Source organism: Physcomitrium patens, chromosome 19 (genome assembly GCF_059467195.1).
Source record: "Physcomitrium patens ecotype Gransden chromosome 19, ASM5946719v1, whole genome shotgun sequence".
NCBI classification, from domain to species: Eukaryota; Viridiplantae; Streptophyta; class Bryopsida; order Funariales; family Funariaceae; genus Physcomitrium; species Physcomitrium patens.
In genome coordinates this window covers 11,351,147-11,368,851 of record NC_143428.1, presented here as the reverse complement: position 1 = coordinate 11,368,851, position 17,705 = coordinate 11,351,147, and the positions used below count along the sequence as shown (strand labels likewise).

General features: G+C 38.6%; 1 protein-coding gene across 1 annotated transcript; it reads right to left on the bottom strand.

The window, feature by feature from the left end:
• Window positions 1-2,543: 2,543 nt before the first annotated feature.
• LOC112272818 (uncharacterized) lies at window positions 2,544-5,975 on the bottom strand. The gene is made up of 5 exons (XM_024500953.3): window positions 4,349-5,975; window positions 4,007-4,083; window positions 3,720-3,810; window positions 3,232-3,357; window positions 2,544-3,038 (listed from the first exon to the last, which is right to left on the bottom strand). Exons 1-5 carry the CDS (start codon window positions 5,852-5,854, stop codon window positions 2,697-2,699), a joined length of 2,142 nt encoding a protein of 713 aa, XP_024356721.1. The 5' UTR covers window positions 5,855-5,975; the 3' UTR covers window positions 2,544-2,696.
• Between the last annotated feature and the right edge of the window lie 11,730 nt (window positions 5,976-17,705).

The following is a 17,705-nucleotide window of genomic DNA, read 5'->3' as shown; positions in this document are numbered from 1 at the left end:
GCCCACTTTTCAATCCGTCCACAGTGCAGCTCAGGGACAAACGTGACGTTTTCAACTTGTAAATTGCACAAAGCTACTTATAAAACTTATCAATGCCTCCAGGCATTATATAGTTGCACAAGAGTAGGTGGCAGCCTCTATTGTTGGAGCTTTCGGACCTATTGGCACTGACGCCTCAATCCTATTAGCAGCGTCTGAACTAAGTGTACTTCGTCCTACAAAATTATTAGCACGCAACAGAAAGTACAAAACCATCTAAAAACCCAACCAAAAACCCAACCAAAACAATGTTGGACTAAAGTGTAGCTGGCGTCAAACATAGATTTCAAATGCTTAAACCGGAAGTGTGAAGTCGAATTGTGAAGACTGCATCTTGCAACTCTCACCTTCTAGTTTCCAATCATTGACGCAAGTGTCGGCGTGCATCAGGATGCTTCCTTGTCGCCTTAATTGCAGCTTTTTCATGACTAAGTGATTGATAGATTCTAATAACAAGAGAATCATTTAGAATGCTTGCAAATGAGACTTTACTTTGCATGATAACGCGTCGCCAAATTCAGTGCTGTAAGGAGACTGCATTGGAGACCACAATGTGTCGGTAGGGCCTCCCATCTGAGCTGCACAAATAGTTACAATTTTGAATGAGAGAGTAGTAAATCAATATTGAATGATTACAATTTAATCAATATTAAATAGTTACAATTTTGAATCAGAGTGTAGTGAATCAATATTGGGGATTTCATGTGGTCCATTATTAATTAAGATGGTGGTATATTCCCACAAGTGATGCCCCTTATTCAATACTACCTTGGAAAATGGAACTTAATAAATAAAAGTGCCATGCTTTTATTGGAACTTGAAAAACATTGTTGCATTTTTGTTGTTTAGTTGAGATTAGCTATGTTAGAAACTTGGTGATGGCGATTCTTTTTCCAAGCAAACTTCTCCTTCTCTCAATTAATTTTGTTTCATTTTTTGAGGAATGTTTTTGTAGAGAGTTCTTGAATATAGGATTCTTAAAAGTTTGTTCACCAACTTTTTTTATTTTTTAAAATTTATTCTTTATTTTTTTGAGATAAAAATATTACTATTTCTATGCTACTAATAGAATATAATATGAATTATTTTATGGAATAATCATAGTTCTTTCTAAAATTCATATGTATTCTATGATTTTTCAGTGTTGAATTGATTGTAAATTCATTCACAAATATGGTTTTGTTGCATGATTAAAAGAGCTCTAAAAGAATATGTAACAAAAATAGTTAGTTGTTTACAATAATTATCTTCAAAAGACAATTTTTATGATTAAACATTGATAAATCATTAAAATTTGAGAGCTCATATATAATATTTAGGATTTTTTTGAATACATGTTTTTTTTTTAAAAAAATTTAATTAATTTCTTATGACATAACCAATCTAAGTTTCTAAAACCATAATAATATACACATATAAGATTCCCCAATAATATTTGTCACTTAAAATTTTGTTTGTTTGTGTTGAGATACATTGGTGACATTTGGTGGTGGTTCCTATACAAATTTTATTAATTTTATAATTACCATAATGAATATTTTAATTTGTCTTAGCTTAAGAATAAATCAAATATTCCTCTAACTTTAATGTTTATATGTAATGGCTATAATGAAGAAAATAGAGTTTTATTTTTATTTTTTATTGTAGCAAGTCTTCAAAATACAAACATAAACTATTCGTCCAAATGATGATGCACCATAATTGACATTGTTTTTTTTTTTTTTTTTTTTTTTTTTTCCTATTTGAAATAGTAAGCTATTAAAATTCTTGAGATTTAATTATGTATTAGTTTTATTTGGTTTATTTTTAAAAGGAACGTCTCCAGCTTTAGAGAAGCACAATTTATCTTATTATTTGTCATCTCAACAATCATAATTTTTCAAATAATTTACAAATCAGCATAGAATTACTTAAATGAGTTAATTAGATTGAAATGTGTAAAAATAAAAATATTGTTTTAGAGAAAAACTGTTAATTAGAATAAAAATAATTAAATTATAAAAAAAACTAAATCATTAATAATGTTTTAAAATTAAAAGATAAGATTTTAGATATTTTACAGCATTAAAAATGATATGATTACGAGGCACCTAACTATATATATATATATATATATACATTAGATTTTTCACAACTTTGAGTTGCACTTTTGACATCACCAAGGACACACGAGATCATATGTCACTTCATTAGTACTCAATGAATTGAAATAAATTGGTGAGGACATTTGTGAGCAAGAGTGAGAGACGCTACGAGTTCCTACCCCCAAAAAGAAACAAAGAAAGAGAATGAAATTATTACGAGGCACCTAAGTACAAGATGCTTGAACGGTTTTCCAGAAACTCTGACTGATAAATAAATCTACGACAGAAAATATTTTAGTATTTAGGACATATTTTTGGAAGATCATGCGTTCATGCGGTCATAATCTAAGTCATTATTTATAAAAGAGCTCACAATCATAGAATGATTTTGGCGTGTACTCTGCAAATTTACAATCGAAATAATGAACAGTAATCTTTGATTAAAGAGAATATTGGAATTACAGAAGTAGAAATTCCCATACTTCATCTCTGTATGTACACGTAGGTTCCCAAGCTAGGGAAGGACATGCACGACGAGCCAGTCAAGAATGTCAAAAAATGGTTAGGTATATCTTACACCAGCGGTTCCAGAAGCTCTTCCATCTCCGCAGCCATCTGGGTACCACCTCCCTCGCTGGATCTTCTACGATTGCGCAACCACGGACAACACATATCTAACAAGCTCAACCCCAATCTGTATTCTTTCCTACTCTCATTCTCTTCCAGTTGTTTGTTCAATTCTTCCAGCCTTTCTCGCAACTCAGCTGCCCTTTCATCCGCCATTTGAAGGGAGCGCTCTGCCGCAGTCCTAGCTGCGATAGCTGCTGAAGCCATTTCTTCTTTAGACCGTACTTTCAATGCAGCTTCCTCTCGTGCGATTTTGAGTCCGTCAATTTGTTTATTGAGTTGGGACACCTGAGAGGGCATCGTCCGAGCGTGTTAGACCCTAATTTGTGTATACTAAGGAGGTGCTTCCTATGAGATACATACTTCTGCGAGAACTAAATTACTAATTGATGTTCATACTGATAAGGCAGTGTCAAATTAATCATCCTCAAAAAATCCACCAGTAAAATACAGCTCCAAATATGGAATAAACTATAATCACCTCAAATTGACATTTCTCAAGATCGTCCATGACCGCAGCTCCCGCAGCAGCCTCGTCTGTGGCAGCCTGCTTCCATCGACCTACTTCCTCCTCCAAAGCCTCGATATCTGCAGTGTAATCCTCCATCTGTAAACAAAATAAACATCATTAACTGGTTTCAGAACCACTGCTAAGAATAAATTTCAAAGTGGCCAATTTGCACTCCAAAATCACTACCAATACTGGCAATTGATTGATGTGATAAAAGGCTCATGCTACTTTGCTTCTGCCAGAAGGTCAATTTGATTCAGCATCGTAAGACGTGATGACTGGTCCACAACCAGAAGAGAAATAGGCACATCTTTATAATGCTGAAAATTTTCAAGTACAATACATCAGTTCCGCGACAGATAAGTTCCTATACAAAAACAGAACGATTAAAAACTTCTACCGCAACTTAAAAACTATCAGCAAAATGATTAAATAAGTGAATAAAAATTAGTATGCACCTGCAACAGTAAGTCCTTGATTCGTACTACTTTCTCAGCCAGCTCTTTAGACTGAGTATTTGATAATGTCTTCAGTTCTCCAACTTCTGACCTGTACAACCCAACATATCACCGGTTGGATGAATCAATTCCAAGCCAACTAACTTCGGCATGGGCCCAATACATCGTCTCTCTTGAGTGACTTGAGATCATTCTATGTCTAGAAAAGTAGAACATCACACAGCTAATTCACAACGCTACAATAGTCAGGTGCTGTAAACTAAAAGAACAAAGATTTAAGTGAATACCTTGATCCTGTTAGAGCTGTTTCAAGTTCTCCAATTTGCTGCCTCAATTTATTCACTTCACTCCCCAATGCAGTCACCTGCAAGGCAAAAGGTTAGCTATATTGCATGCGGTATAGTTCCACAAAGTAATCACACAATGCAGTGAAAGGATTTTAGGCCCCGATGACGCACGACAAATGGCACGTATCCAGGAAACGTTACAACGATTTAACTCTGACAGCATCTGAGAGTCGCTTTCCTCAAAAGCTTTACGGTTTAAAAAACAAGGCCTACAACACCACAAAAAAGATGAATGAATTATGCATGGTCATGGCGGATTAAAATAAGATGAAATAAACCCACCTTTGATAAAGCTTCGTCTCTACTCTGTCCCAATGAGGACAGCTCAGCCCTAAGTCGAACAAGTTCTTCATTCTCTTCTTCCTCGTCAGACATTTTCCCTCTCTCTGCCAACTCTTGGGCCTCCTTCAAGGATGCCTGCAGTCTTGCCACCTCCAGATTCTCTTGACTAAGTTTTACTCTGAGGTCCGAAATAGTTTCCAGCACTTGTTGCTTCTCAGCCAAAGCGACAGTTAACAGATCAGCGGCATCCTGTTTCTGCCCCACCAGTCTTTCTATTCTGGTTACAAGCTCGTGACTAGTTTTCTCCCAGTCCTCAGTCTTTTCTTTCCATGCGATTCCTGCGCTTACACCTAACTCTAAAAACGATTTCATCTCTACTAGGCACTGTTGAGGCAGACTCTGTTTCTCGTCAACAATCCCTCTTGAAGGCGCAGATGATATATTATCCAAATCCTCTGGATCAGCAGGTGGATCCAACTCATGAGGTAGTTCCAGCAAGCATTTACGAAGTTTGCTACCACACTTCAGTACTTCTCGAAGCATCTCCTTATGCTGGCCAGCCTCATGCTTGAAGTTCTGCAACAGGGCCTCGACCTCCTGGATGGACTGTCGTAATGTACTAGCTTCGCCCTCAGCAGAAGCAAGTTTCTTAGAGAACGTTTCCTCCAATTCCAAAATCTTATCGTCCTTGATTTTAGCCTGTTTCATCCACGCTTCAGCTTCCGAGGTCTTATTCGCTACATCCTCTTTCAACCGCGAAATTGAGGCTTCGAGCTCAGACACCTCAATGGCAACACTGTACGTGTGCTGCTCCATCTGCTCTCTAACCTCCCGGTGAGCCTTCGTCGCAGCCTCCCTCTGCCTCAAAACCTCCTCTACAATCTCTTCCACCCGTTTCCCAAACCCAAACGCAATAGCTTGCAAACCCGTATACTTCGACCCAGGCAAATTACGTCCAAAACTCTTGACACCATTAGCCATGGACGTGACCTTCTCATTGGCACCGATAAGTAACCTGGCAACCTCTCCGATCTCCATCTTCAAGGAATCCCTCGCCCTGCTAACCTCGTCCCTAGCACGCAAACTCTCATCCCGCTGCATCCGAACCTCATCCCTATCGCGTGCAATTTCCTCCTTCTGCCGCACAACCAATTCCAAATCTCGCACGGACTGATCCCGAGCCCGGTAAGCTTCGTCTCGTTGCCGTGCGGCCTCCTGAATCAACGTCTTCAACCGGAGAAAGTTTGCATCCCCCTCCGCTTTCGCGAATTCCAACGTCTTCCTCGCCTTCCTCTCCGCTTCCAGCTCCGCCTCGAGCTGCTTCACGGTCTGTCCCTCCGTCTCATCCTGCTTTTGCTCCTCCCCCTTCTCCTCCTCCTTCTCCTCCACGGCCGATCCTCCCCCCGAGGCAGCAATCGGAGGCAACTGCACAGGGGCAGCCTCAAGCTCTTCGTCCTCGTCGAAATCGCTCAAGGCTCCCGCGTCTTCCCCGTCCGCGCTCCCCATCGCGCCTCCAAACCCTGCCCGGGTGTTCACGCTCGCATCCACGGCGTGCGACGACGCTCAATCGCTCCGACAAAAACCTTCAGACGCATTGAGCGATGAATCAATCGATCGATCGATCTGTCGAGGTAGAATGCGCTGACAAGTGACGACGATGACGATGAAGACCTGGACGAAGGGGACGAAAACGACGAAAACGACGACGACGACGACGACGAAGCAATTAGGGTATGAAACCCCCCACCTTTCCTCCTCATTCTTGCCCTTTTTTGTCGCATATTTAATTCTTCATGGCCTATTTTCCCTAACCTTAATTCTCTAATGACCCCACTTCCAATTTTTGGTTATATATATATATATATATATAATGTGACATCAACTTATGTTACTTTCAATTGGAATGATTTGAAGGGTCAATCACTAATAAATTATTTTTAGAGTATTTTAAGCTTACAAATTAGAGAAGATGAATTTTTTTGTTTATATGTTCATTTGATTTGAGATTTTGAATATGTCCAAATTTATTTTAATAAATATATTTACTTTGGTAATTCAAGGGTGATGAAAATAATCCAAGTTAGACAAACAGTGACAAAGAAAGCCCAAATAAGGAACAATTGACTTAAAATAATTTATAAATGAAAATCAATTTGTTTTTATCTTGTTACATTTTATTTTCAATCCAAGCACCAAATTGGTGGTAAGATACTTCTTTGCTATGCACATCAAACTTTCTAATACTTATTCTACTCTTGAAAATGAGTAATTTGTATTTAAGAAAGAATTTTTCCATTGCATGTTTCCTTTGTGCTTGTAAACTTGAGAGGCACCAAGTACATGGCTAGCAAGGGAAAAACCCTCACCCTGTTTTCAACCCTAAATTAAGGGAATTGATATTTTCATCCCATCTTTTCATTATTTCTACTCCATTCCTTCGTAATCCATGGATTTCATAATTATTTCTATTTCATCTTATGCACCAATCACTTGTATCTCACATCATGTATTGCATTTTTTACATCACGCTTTTTATATCAACTCAACTATTGAATTTGTTGTACATACAATTAAACTTCTTTAATATGGAGGAGTCCGTCAAAAACACTAGTGTTGCTTCTTAAGGAAAGCTTCTTACTTTGGAAATAAGTAACAATAGTCCATGCTTTAAATGTTGTGGGCATGTTGCTCTATTTGCTTCTTTTTTAAATTTTTGTGCATTGTTGTTGTGTAGTTGGTTGTAGTTGGTTGTAGTTGGATACCAATAATAACAAGATATTCAAAAGCTGCCATAAGATGGTGGCTTCTCATGTAGAGTATTCTACAATAGAAATAAGTCAAGACAAAGTGAATATCCTAGTCAAGTATCATGTAGAAGTGCTCCATGTATCAATTCATGTACTTGTCTTTGTCATTCTATTATGTTGTTATTGCAGTTGGACACTAGAAGACGTTTAAAATTTATAATGAGTTGATCACTTACATGTGCAATCAATGTGCGCAACATGGCTTTAGTATCTCAATCTTGCATTGAAACAATAGGTTGCGTATTCTTCTGGGATGTAATTAAAGCAATAGATATTACAACTACTTGAATTTCAATGTTGAGGACTGCAAATGTTTAACTAGTTTGTACTTGGTTGGATGTATTTGGCAAATTTAAGCACAAACTTGACATTTAGATGGCCGATGGATGTTCATTGCAAGAAATATGTCAAACATATATAACCACAAGCCATCTATGGATTTGGCATGACATCTTAGCTTGTATTGATTCAATGCAAAAGACAATGAAGATGTTAAAAAACTTATGTTTGTGGGCATTCCAATCCACCAAAGACTTGTAATGCTCTCCAAAGAAAAGCCTTCAATGCTTACAACTTTGCATACATTCTACAATGCAAAGACGAGCATTTGTTGTGAGCAATTGGCTAGATGCACCTCCATTGAATTATTGATAGATACCCTTGAGGATAGCATATGGAAATGGCGGGTGTAATATGATACTGAAGGGCATATGACACAGTTCTTTTTTGTGCATTCATAATCAATTGTAATGACCAAATAATACCTAAATATCTTCATACTTGACTGCATATACAAGATCAATTGCTTTAAGATGTTGCTCTTAGCACCGATTGCTCAGATTAAACAAAATACTAGTTTCTTTTTCTTATTTACTTTTTTTGCAAAGGATGATACAAGTGATTATACTTGGGTGTTGCATCAAATATGCAATGTCATATTAAACAATCAGGGCATATTAAGCACAATTATAATCAATTGTGATCTCACCTTAATGTTAATCGTTAATCAAGTATTCTTATTAGCTAAAAATCTGTTATGCTATTAGTGTATTGATAAAAATCTCATAACCAATTATAAGAAACATTTTGTGGACTAAGAAGAATTTGATAATTTTTTAAAGGCATGGATTGCAATTTGTTGGTACAACACTATGGCATTATTTGATGCTCAATGGTGTGCTATGGTATCCACATATGGAGCAACAAGCAAACCAACTCTGTACCTAGATAACACATAGATGCTCCACAAGGAGCACTTTGTTAATGCATGGACTTCAAAAATGCTACATTTTTTGAATACAACTACTTTAATTGTCAAGGATTTGCATGTCGCTTTGAAAAAATACATTCAAGTTTCAATTAGAGATCTAAAAGTTGTTTGAGAATGGATTGCTTAGATCTTGATTTTACAAGCGACAAGGTTTATAATGGCGATTTCTAGTGAATGCGTCCATATGCCACATGACTTGCAGATGTATAACCTTTCAACAATGATTGGCCATATTATGATATTTGCATTGCAAAAGATTAAAGATCAACTAGAATATCTAACCAATAGCCATTCATTGCATACATAGGATGGAATCTTTTGATAGACCATAGGTCTCCCTTTGTCATGGACATACATTGGAAGATTCTTCGAATATTCTTCTAGAATATTATCTAAAGATTATCTAAAGATTCCTTTAGAAGGTTTTAGAAGATTCTTAGAATATTCCCTAAAGATTTTCTTAGAAGGTTCTAGAATATTCTTAGAAGGTTCTAAAATATTCTGATAGATTCTAGGAAGTTGCTCGAGAAATTTCATAATTAGTAGAAGTTGTTGGAGAAGCGTCCTAGTTAGCGGAAGTAGCTCGAGAAGCTTCCTATTCAGTAGTATATATAGGAGTCGAGGCTGAAGGGTTCTTCAGTCTCGACAACACATCTCTTGGAGTTCTAGCTCACCTTTCTGGTGTTGTTCTTGTACTCATCTGTTTAATCTAGTTCTGCCACTTCTTCTTGAACTTCTTGTTAGATTTCAAGTCTGTATTTTGTGTCCGTGACAGTTTGTCGAGACTGCATTTTCACTGGTATCAGAGCTAGTTCCTTCTTGTTAGAGAGTGGATTACCCCTCTTCTTGAAGGTGTGCTAGTGTTTTAGAGGTTGCGGATTACCCTCCTCTAAACTGATATCTCTTCTTTCTCAATATTGGAGCCTTATTCTTCTTGGAGAGAGTGGATTACCCCTCATCTTGGAGTCTTAAGGCGTTTTAGAGGTTGCGGAGTACTCTCCTCTGAACCAATATTGTCCTCTTGTCAAAACTCTTTTTTCTTCTTTCTGAAGGTTAGCCGAAGGTTAAGACGTTAAAATGGCTGAAAGTTTGGAATCCAAACTAGACGCCATCATAAATGCTCTTACCTTGTTGTCACATAGGACAACAGAGATCGAAGGAGTCATGGTAGGACTCCATAATAATGGAGCATCTGGGATAGCGCCATCTAAAGCATATCAGCCTCAAACTTCTGCGCCAGAAGAAGCAGTTCTACCTTCAGTTCAACAAGATCGAGTAGTCCTACAACGAAAGGAGCCTCGAGTTAGTCTTCCGGATAAGTTTGATGGAACTCGTTCCAAGTTTCGAGGTTTTGTCAACCAAATCAGGTTGATAACAATTTTACAGCCCGAACGTTATCCGACGGAGGAAGCGCGTGTTGGGCTTGTTGGAACCTTGCTTACAGCACAAGCTCTGTCTTGGTTTACTCCCTTGTTCGAGAAGCGATCGCCAATCCTGAGCAACTTTGAAACGTTCTTGGAGGCGTTTGCAGAAGCATTTGGCGAGCATGATAAAGTTCGATGGGCTACAACAAAGATCCGATCGCTACGACAAGGAATACGCTCTGCATCAGTCTATGCCTCGGATTTCAGACAATTGGCAAGTGACATTAATTGGGGTGAAGAGGCGTTGGTGAGTCAGTTTTATTGGGGCTTCAAGGATGATGTGAAGGACTTGCTGTTATCTCTTCCTGATCCTCAAACGCTCAACGAAGCTATTAGCCAAGCTGTAAAGTGTGACAACCGCCTATTCCAACGTCGCCAAGACCAACGTCCAAGACACCAAATGACTCGTTACGACGTGACTATGTCTGCAAATAGCTTAAACTCACATTCGGAGGCAACAGACATGCAAATCGACACGGCGCGTGTCCGATCTCTTACTCCAACAGAGAAGAAACGGCGTATGAAGGAAGGGTTATGTTTGTACTGTGGAGAAGAAGGTTACAAGGTTGGAAATTGCCCAAAGAAGCAAAATTGGCACCCTGTCAAGACTAGAAGTGCGATGATTTCGGAAAACGACGACGCCTAGCCACAGTAGGAACCGTGCGGCTAGACAATCTAATATCACGACAACAATCAGGTTCCTCCTTCTCTGTCCAACCTGCCCGTTGCTTTACAATTCCTTTGTTTTTAGGCCCTCAAAAACAAAAAACTTTAGCTTTATTGGATTCGGGGGCATCTACTTGTTTTTTAGATGAAGAGTTTGCTAAACGCCACAAGATCCGTTTAGTACAGAAGTCCAAACCTGTTCACGTAGAGGTGATAGATGGACGACCCTTATTGTCAGGCAACGTTACCCACGAATCAGAACCTATAGAAGTGGTGTTTAAGGACCATAGTAGTCACGTTGTTTTTAATATTATTAGAACCCCATCAAGCCCTGTTATCCTTGGTCTTTCTTGGTTAGAAGATCATAATCCGTCCATTGATTGGAGGCTACGAAGGATAACATTTCATGAAAAAAATAATAATAAACCTGTTGGTAGAACCTACATGAAGAAATCCATGTTTATTGGAGCGAGAGCGTTCCTAAGATCGTCCAAGGAAGGTGCACCATTTGTCATTTATGCAGCTCCAACTAGCGGCGAGAATATCTCAACATCGAATATACCAAAGCAATATAGGAATTTTGAAGACGTGTTTCAGAAGAAGAACGCCGATATACTGCCGGAACATCGACCATATGATTGCCCCATAGACTTGGAGGAAGGAGCGCAACCACCTTTTGGTCCAATATACAACCTATCGCAGACGGAGTTGGCAGAATTGCGGAAGTACATCGATGAGAATCTAGCCAAGAATTTTATTCGACATTCAAAGTCGCCAGCTGGAGCACCAATCCTATTCGTGAAGAAAAAAGATGGCTCACTGTGGATGTGCGTGGACTACCGAGGACTCAACAAGGTGACCAAGAAAAATCGCTATCCCTTACTTTTGATCTCCGGCCTCCTAGATCAACTTGGACGTGCAAGGATTTTTACAAAGATTGATTTAAGAGGAGCCTACAACCTTGTGCGAATCAAAGAAGGAGATGAATGGAAGACAGCCTTTCGTACACGGTATGGCCATTTTGAGTACAATGTCATGCCTTTTGGTCTTACCAATGCTCCAGCGGTCTTTCAACATATGATGAATGACATCTTTCGGGAGTACCTCGATGACTTTGTTGTCATCTATCTAGATGATATTTTGATATTTTCCAAGAATGAAGAAGAACATGAGAAGCACGTTTGTTTGGTTCTTGAAAAACTACGCGAACGAGGACTCTACGCCAAGTTGGAGAAGTGTCAATTTCACCAGAATGAGATGGAATTTTTGGGCTTCATTGCGACTACAGAGGGCTTGAAGATGGATCCAAAAAAGGTAGAAGCAATTATATCTTGGGAAGTTCCGAAGACGGTTAGAGATGTTCAGTGTTTTCTTGGATTTGCTAACTTCTATCGGATCTTCATCAAGAATTATTCTCAAGTTGCTGCACCACTCACGCGTCTAACAAGCAAAGACAAGCTCGAATGGGGATCACAAGCAGCAAAAGCATTTCAAGATCTCAAGACGGCATTCACTACGGCTCCAATCTTGGTACACCCTGACTTTGCAAAGGCTTTCTATTTAGAGACCGATGCTTCAGATTTTGCTTTGGGAGCTGTGCTTTCACAGATGGGCTTAGACAAGAAGCTTCACCCAGTTGCGTTCTATTCACGGAAGTTCTCTGCTGCTGAGATCAACTACGAGATCCACGACAAAGAGCTGCTTGCTATAGTGGATGCCTTCCAAGAGTGGCGTCACTTCCTCGAAGGAGCTGCACATCCAGTGACTGTTTATACGGACCACAAGAATTTGGAGTACTTCATGACAGCTCGAATTTTGAATCGTCGTCAAGCTCGATGGAATATGTCTCTATCACGATTTGACTTTATTATCACCTACCGCCCTGGAAAACAGCAAGGATTATCTGACGCATTATCGAGGAGATCGTATCTTGCGCCAAAGGCTGGAGAAGCAGCGTTTGATCAACAATGTACAACATTGTTGAAACCAGAAAAATTCAGGATTTTTGCTACTGTTGCAACTATCGATGACGGCTTCCTCAGCGAGGTACGTACTGCGACCATTGAGGATTCTATAGCTCTTGACATCAAACAACGTGTCGATAATGACAAGTTTAAGGTGGAGGGAGATCTTCTGTATTTTGAGGAGCGGTTGTATATCCCGAAAGGACCAACTCGACTCCGAGTACTTCAATCTTGCCACGACTTTCCAACTGCGGGACATTTTGGATTCAACAAGACTTTGGAGCTCATTTCACGAGATTTTTGGTGGCCCCAAATGTGGAAGGATGTGAAGGAATTTGTCCTTTCTTGTGATGTTTGTTCAAGATCCAAGATCCCTCGACATCGTCCGTATGGACTTCTCCAGCCATTGCCTATTCCGCACCGACCATGGTCTTCAGTTTCTATGGACTTCATTACGGACCTACCGCCATCGAATTCATTTGACAGCATCTTTGTTGTGGTAGATCGATTTACCAAGATGGCGCATTTCGTGCCTTGCAAGAAAACATCGTCAAGTGAAGACACCGCAAGACTCTTTCTTAATAACATATATCGTTATCATGGCCTACCAGATGATATCGTGTCGGATCGAGGTACTCAGTTTGTATCCAAGTTTTGGAGGTCCCTCTTTGAGATATTGAAGGTGGATATTAAGCTCTCTTCGGCTTTTCATCCTCAAACTGACGGTCAAACGGAGCGGGTGAATCAAGTTTTGGAGCAATATTTACGATGCACCATCAACTATCAACAAGATGATTGGACTGCATATCTACCGCTTGCTGAGTTCGCATACAACAACACTCTTCATGCGTCAACTCAACAAACACCATTCTTCTCCAACTACGGATACCACCCCAAGCTCGATTTATTGAGTTCTTCAGCAAATAACAACCCAGCAGCTGAAGGATTTGTGAAGCAACTATCGGAGCTTCAAGCGACGTTGAAGCTTCAATTGCAATCTGCCCAAGAGAGTTACAAGGCATCTGCAGATAAATATCGAAATGAGGCGCCTACTTTTAAAGTTGGAAGTAAAGTATGGCTTCTTCGACGGAATATCAAGACCAAGCGGCCATGTGACAAATTGGACTATCGGAGATTAGGGCCATTTGTTATCGGGAAGCAGATCAATCCGGTGGCATATCGTCTGGAGTTACCAGCTACTATGAAGGTACATCCAGTCTTTCACGTGTCTTTGTTGGAACCTTATCGAGAGTCAGCTTTTCCCCAAAGAGTACAAAGTCCGCCACCAAGTATCGAAATTGAAAACCATGAGGAATACGAGGTGGAAAAGGTACTAGATTCACGGCGTAATAGAAGAAAATTGGAGTATTTAGTGCATTGGAGTGGATACGACATCAATGAACGAACGTGGGAGCGTGTCGAAAATCTTGCCAATGCGCCAAAAAAGGTACAAGAATTTCATCAACGATATCCTCATAAACCTAAGCCGATTCAACGATAGCTTCTTGCTGAAGCTTGCTCATCAAGTAGCATAAAAAGGGAGGAGGGCACCTCCAAAACCCATAGTTTGATAGTGTAGAACTTTGTTAGCAACTATAGTTTGCTCTCATCATTTTAGCCTTTAGACATGGATAGTCAAGATACTACACTTGTTATGTCATCTCAAGCGACTAGCTCACGAAGACGACCGCGAGATGAAGAACCGCCTGCACTACGACGACGTCGGAGGACACCGAGCAACAGATCGCTAGTAATTGTATTTGAGGTCGAGCCTGCCTACGACGGTCAGCCAGAAGGTGTGTTTGGAGGACAGTTTCACAATGAAGACACAGAAGTCCACGCTTGGTCAGAGGTTGAAGGTGTTGGTCACTACCGTTGGCTCCAAGGGCCGATGAATCATTTGCCTCGCGAACAACAATTGGAATTCATAGCGGATGTGATGCGACAGATTTTCATTTTCTTGCGTTGGTATTGACTGATAACAACATTGCTTCTCGGAGACCTCGAAGCTAGAAGAGGAGGTGATGTCATGGACATACATTGGAAGATTCTTCGAATATTCTTTTAGAATATTCTCTAAAGATTCTCTAAAGATTCCTTTAGAATGTTCTAGAAGATTCTTAGAATATTCCCTAACGATTCTCTTAGAAGGTTCTAGAATATTCTTAGAAGGTTCTAGAATATTCTAATAGATTCTAGGAAGTTGCTCGAGAAGTTTCCTAATTAGTAGAAGTTGTTGGAGAAGCGTCCTAGTTAGCGGAAGTAGCTCGAGAAGCTTCCTATTCAGTAGTATATATAGGAGTCGAGGCTGAAGGGTTCTTCAGTCTCGACAACACATCTCTTGGAGTTCTAGCTCACCTTTCTGGTGTTGTTCTTGTACTCATCTGTTTAATCTAGTTCTGCCACTTCTTCTTGAACTTCTTGTTAGATTTCAAGTCTGTATTTTGTGTCCCTGACACCCTTACATGCACAAACTTACAGCCCTCAATGGAAATATAAGTAAACTTAATCTTTTTCAAGTTCATTGGCATATGCACATTATGAAGCTAATTCGTAAAAAGATGTTGCTACAATAAGCAAAGGATGAGTAATTGCTAGTTTTTAAAATGTTCAAGGAGCAATTGTACATGCTTAAGAAACAATATCCAAATCTTGAGCAAGTCACAATAAGCTATGATGCAAGAATGGCTCACAAACATGACCATCAAAAGGATCTTGAATATTTATAATCCATAAGTTTTAGTGCCTAAGAGCCAACATGTTGGTATAAAAAATTAATTGATAAATTCAACAAAGCTGAATCCTTTTGTCTTTGAATATGCAACAAAAAAAGTGCAACATTGTGGCAATTATAATGGAATAGACTACAATAAGTATAAATGTATTGCATTGCATTCTACTAGCATCATGCCAACAAATATTAAAAAGTAGGAGATGAGTTTCATATGGACAAGAGTGAAACAAGATGTAACACTCTTTTGTTCAATATTTGTGCATAAAGAAGGAAGATGTCTTATTCTCCTTATGTATATGCTAGATCAACAAGAGACAGTGCACAATCACATATAATATACTTGACACAGTGCACTTTTCCATCCTTAATATCCAAGATGTACAAGGACATAACAATTATGGATATAGAGCAATTGTATATGTCTTTGGCAACAACCATGATTGACAATCTGTTTTGATTGCAATGGCAAACGTTTTTCAAAACAACATGCAGAAATACAATAACCTCTTCAATGGGCAAGCTCAAGCTATTGCCACACAAATTGATCACATAAACTCTTTCGCACTCGTTGCTTTTGATTCACAACTCTCAAATATGTTGTTGTAGCAAACACCTTTTCATGTCCACTAGTAGTATTCTAAGAAGAAACTCACGCAATACACACTTTGCTAATATACATACTAGAGACCTTTACAACTAAATGTGAGCCTTTAGCTATCATATGTAACCACAAGATCTGTCACTTCCAGATGTCAATATTGGTAGAACAATCTCTATTTCCATCCATCTTTATTTTAGATTTTTATCATCACAATGTCAAAAATAACATTGACTTTTAGAAGACTATACTAAGCACCAGACTGGTAGCATGGCCAGATTATCCAATTTCTATCAGCAATATTAAAGTAGTTGACTAACCACTTTTTATAAACATATTACTGTATTTAGTACATCAACAATTCATTTTGTTTTTTGGATTATTTATTTAATTATTTATTTATTTTTCGTGCTTGAGTTAAATGATGCATATATGGCAATAAAAAGAATGCTTCTAGCAATAGGATATTGACTATGTTGTAACTTATTTCCATTGTAGGATGTTCTATATGGAATGCTACCATCTCATTGCAGCTTTTGAATATCTTGTTGTCGTTGGCATCCAACTACAACCAACCATGCGGCAACAACATGCAAAAATTAAGTAAATGGATAAATAGAGCAGCATATGTACAAAATACAAAGCGTGAACTACTGCTACTTACTTCTAGAGCAAGAAGTTTTTCTAATGAAGTAATACTAGTGTTTTTGAAAGACTCCTCCATGTTCAATTATATCAATTTGTTGAAGAAGTTTTGTTGTATGTATAGTAGATAGTAGTCAAGTTGATATAAAAAACATGTTGTGAAAAGTGCAATGTGACGCTTGGTAGTCGATGGACAGGGTGGAATAGAAATAATTATAAAATCCGTATGTTAGGAGAGAATGGGATCAAAATAGTAAAAAATTGGGGTAGAAATATCAATTCTCTAAATTAATGACAATATAAAAAAAGAAAAAAAAAGAAACAAACAAACAAAATATTTCTATACAAGGTTGAGTTTGAAAGTAGTTTTATAAAAGTGTGAGGTATATATTTCATAATATTTTATTTTGTTACAAAGTTCAAACATTTCTAACTACTGCTTTTAATATCTTTATTGCTTTACTCCAAAATTACAAAATAATCATATTTTTCATATAAAAAAACCATAATTATCTATTTAAAAAAAATTTATCAAAATTTCAAAAAAAATTAGCCATAATTATCTATTTTTTTAATTTAAATTACTTAAATATGACTATCAATAAGAAAAATATATAAACAATGTGTTTGTAAACATGTATAACTTCTTATAGACATTATAAAACCGATGTATATAATCAGTACCAAAATTTATAATCAAAATAACAGTAGTAAACAATTAAAAAAACAACTGAGCCCACTATTACATTAAGAAATAAACACTTCACAAAGGAAAATTATATTTAAATGTAGGAAACCTCAACAACGACACTATTTCATCCCATGACGTAGAATGGATCCACATAGAAACAGGGGACCGTGGGAGGGGGGGGGGGGGGGGGGGGGGTTTTGCCGCGGCACTGGAGTCACGGTGGCGGCGACGCGAGGATAAATGCGACGCGAGGAACAAGTGGCCAGGAAATCGATTTACAAGTAATCAAGCACTGGGCGAATTTGCCGTCGAATTTGCGAAGTCTCCCTTCATGTCCTTGACCCCCAAGCAACGATTGACGTCAAGTTTGCTGTCGTTGCTTTTTGTTGTTTCTTGCGAGTTTTGCTTTCGTCTTGTTTGTAGGTTTCTGTGCAGAGTTTTGGGTCGACGTTAGTTATGGCGAGCCACCAGAGAGGTCGGGGTTTGTGGAGCACGGTGCTTATTGCGGCGGCAGGGATTCTGCTCACATGGGCGGCTTTCGAGATTGCCATGGCGCCC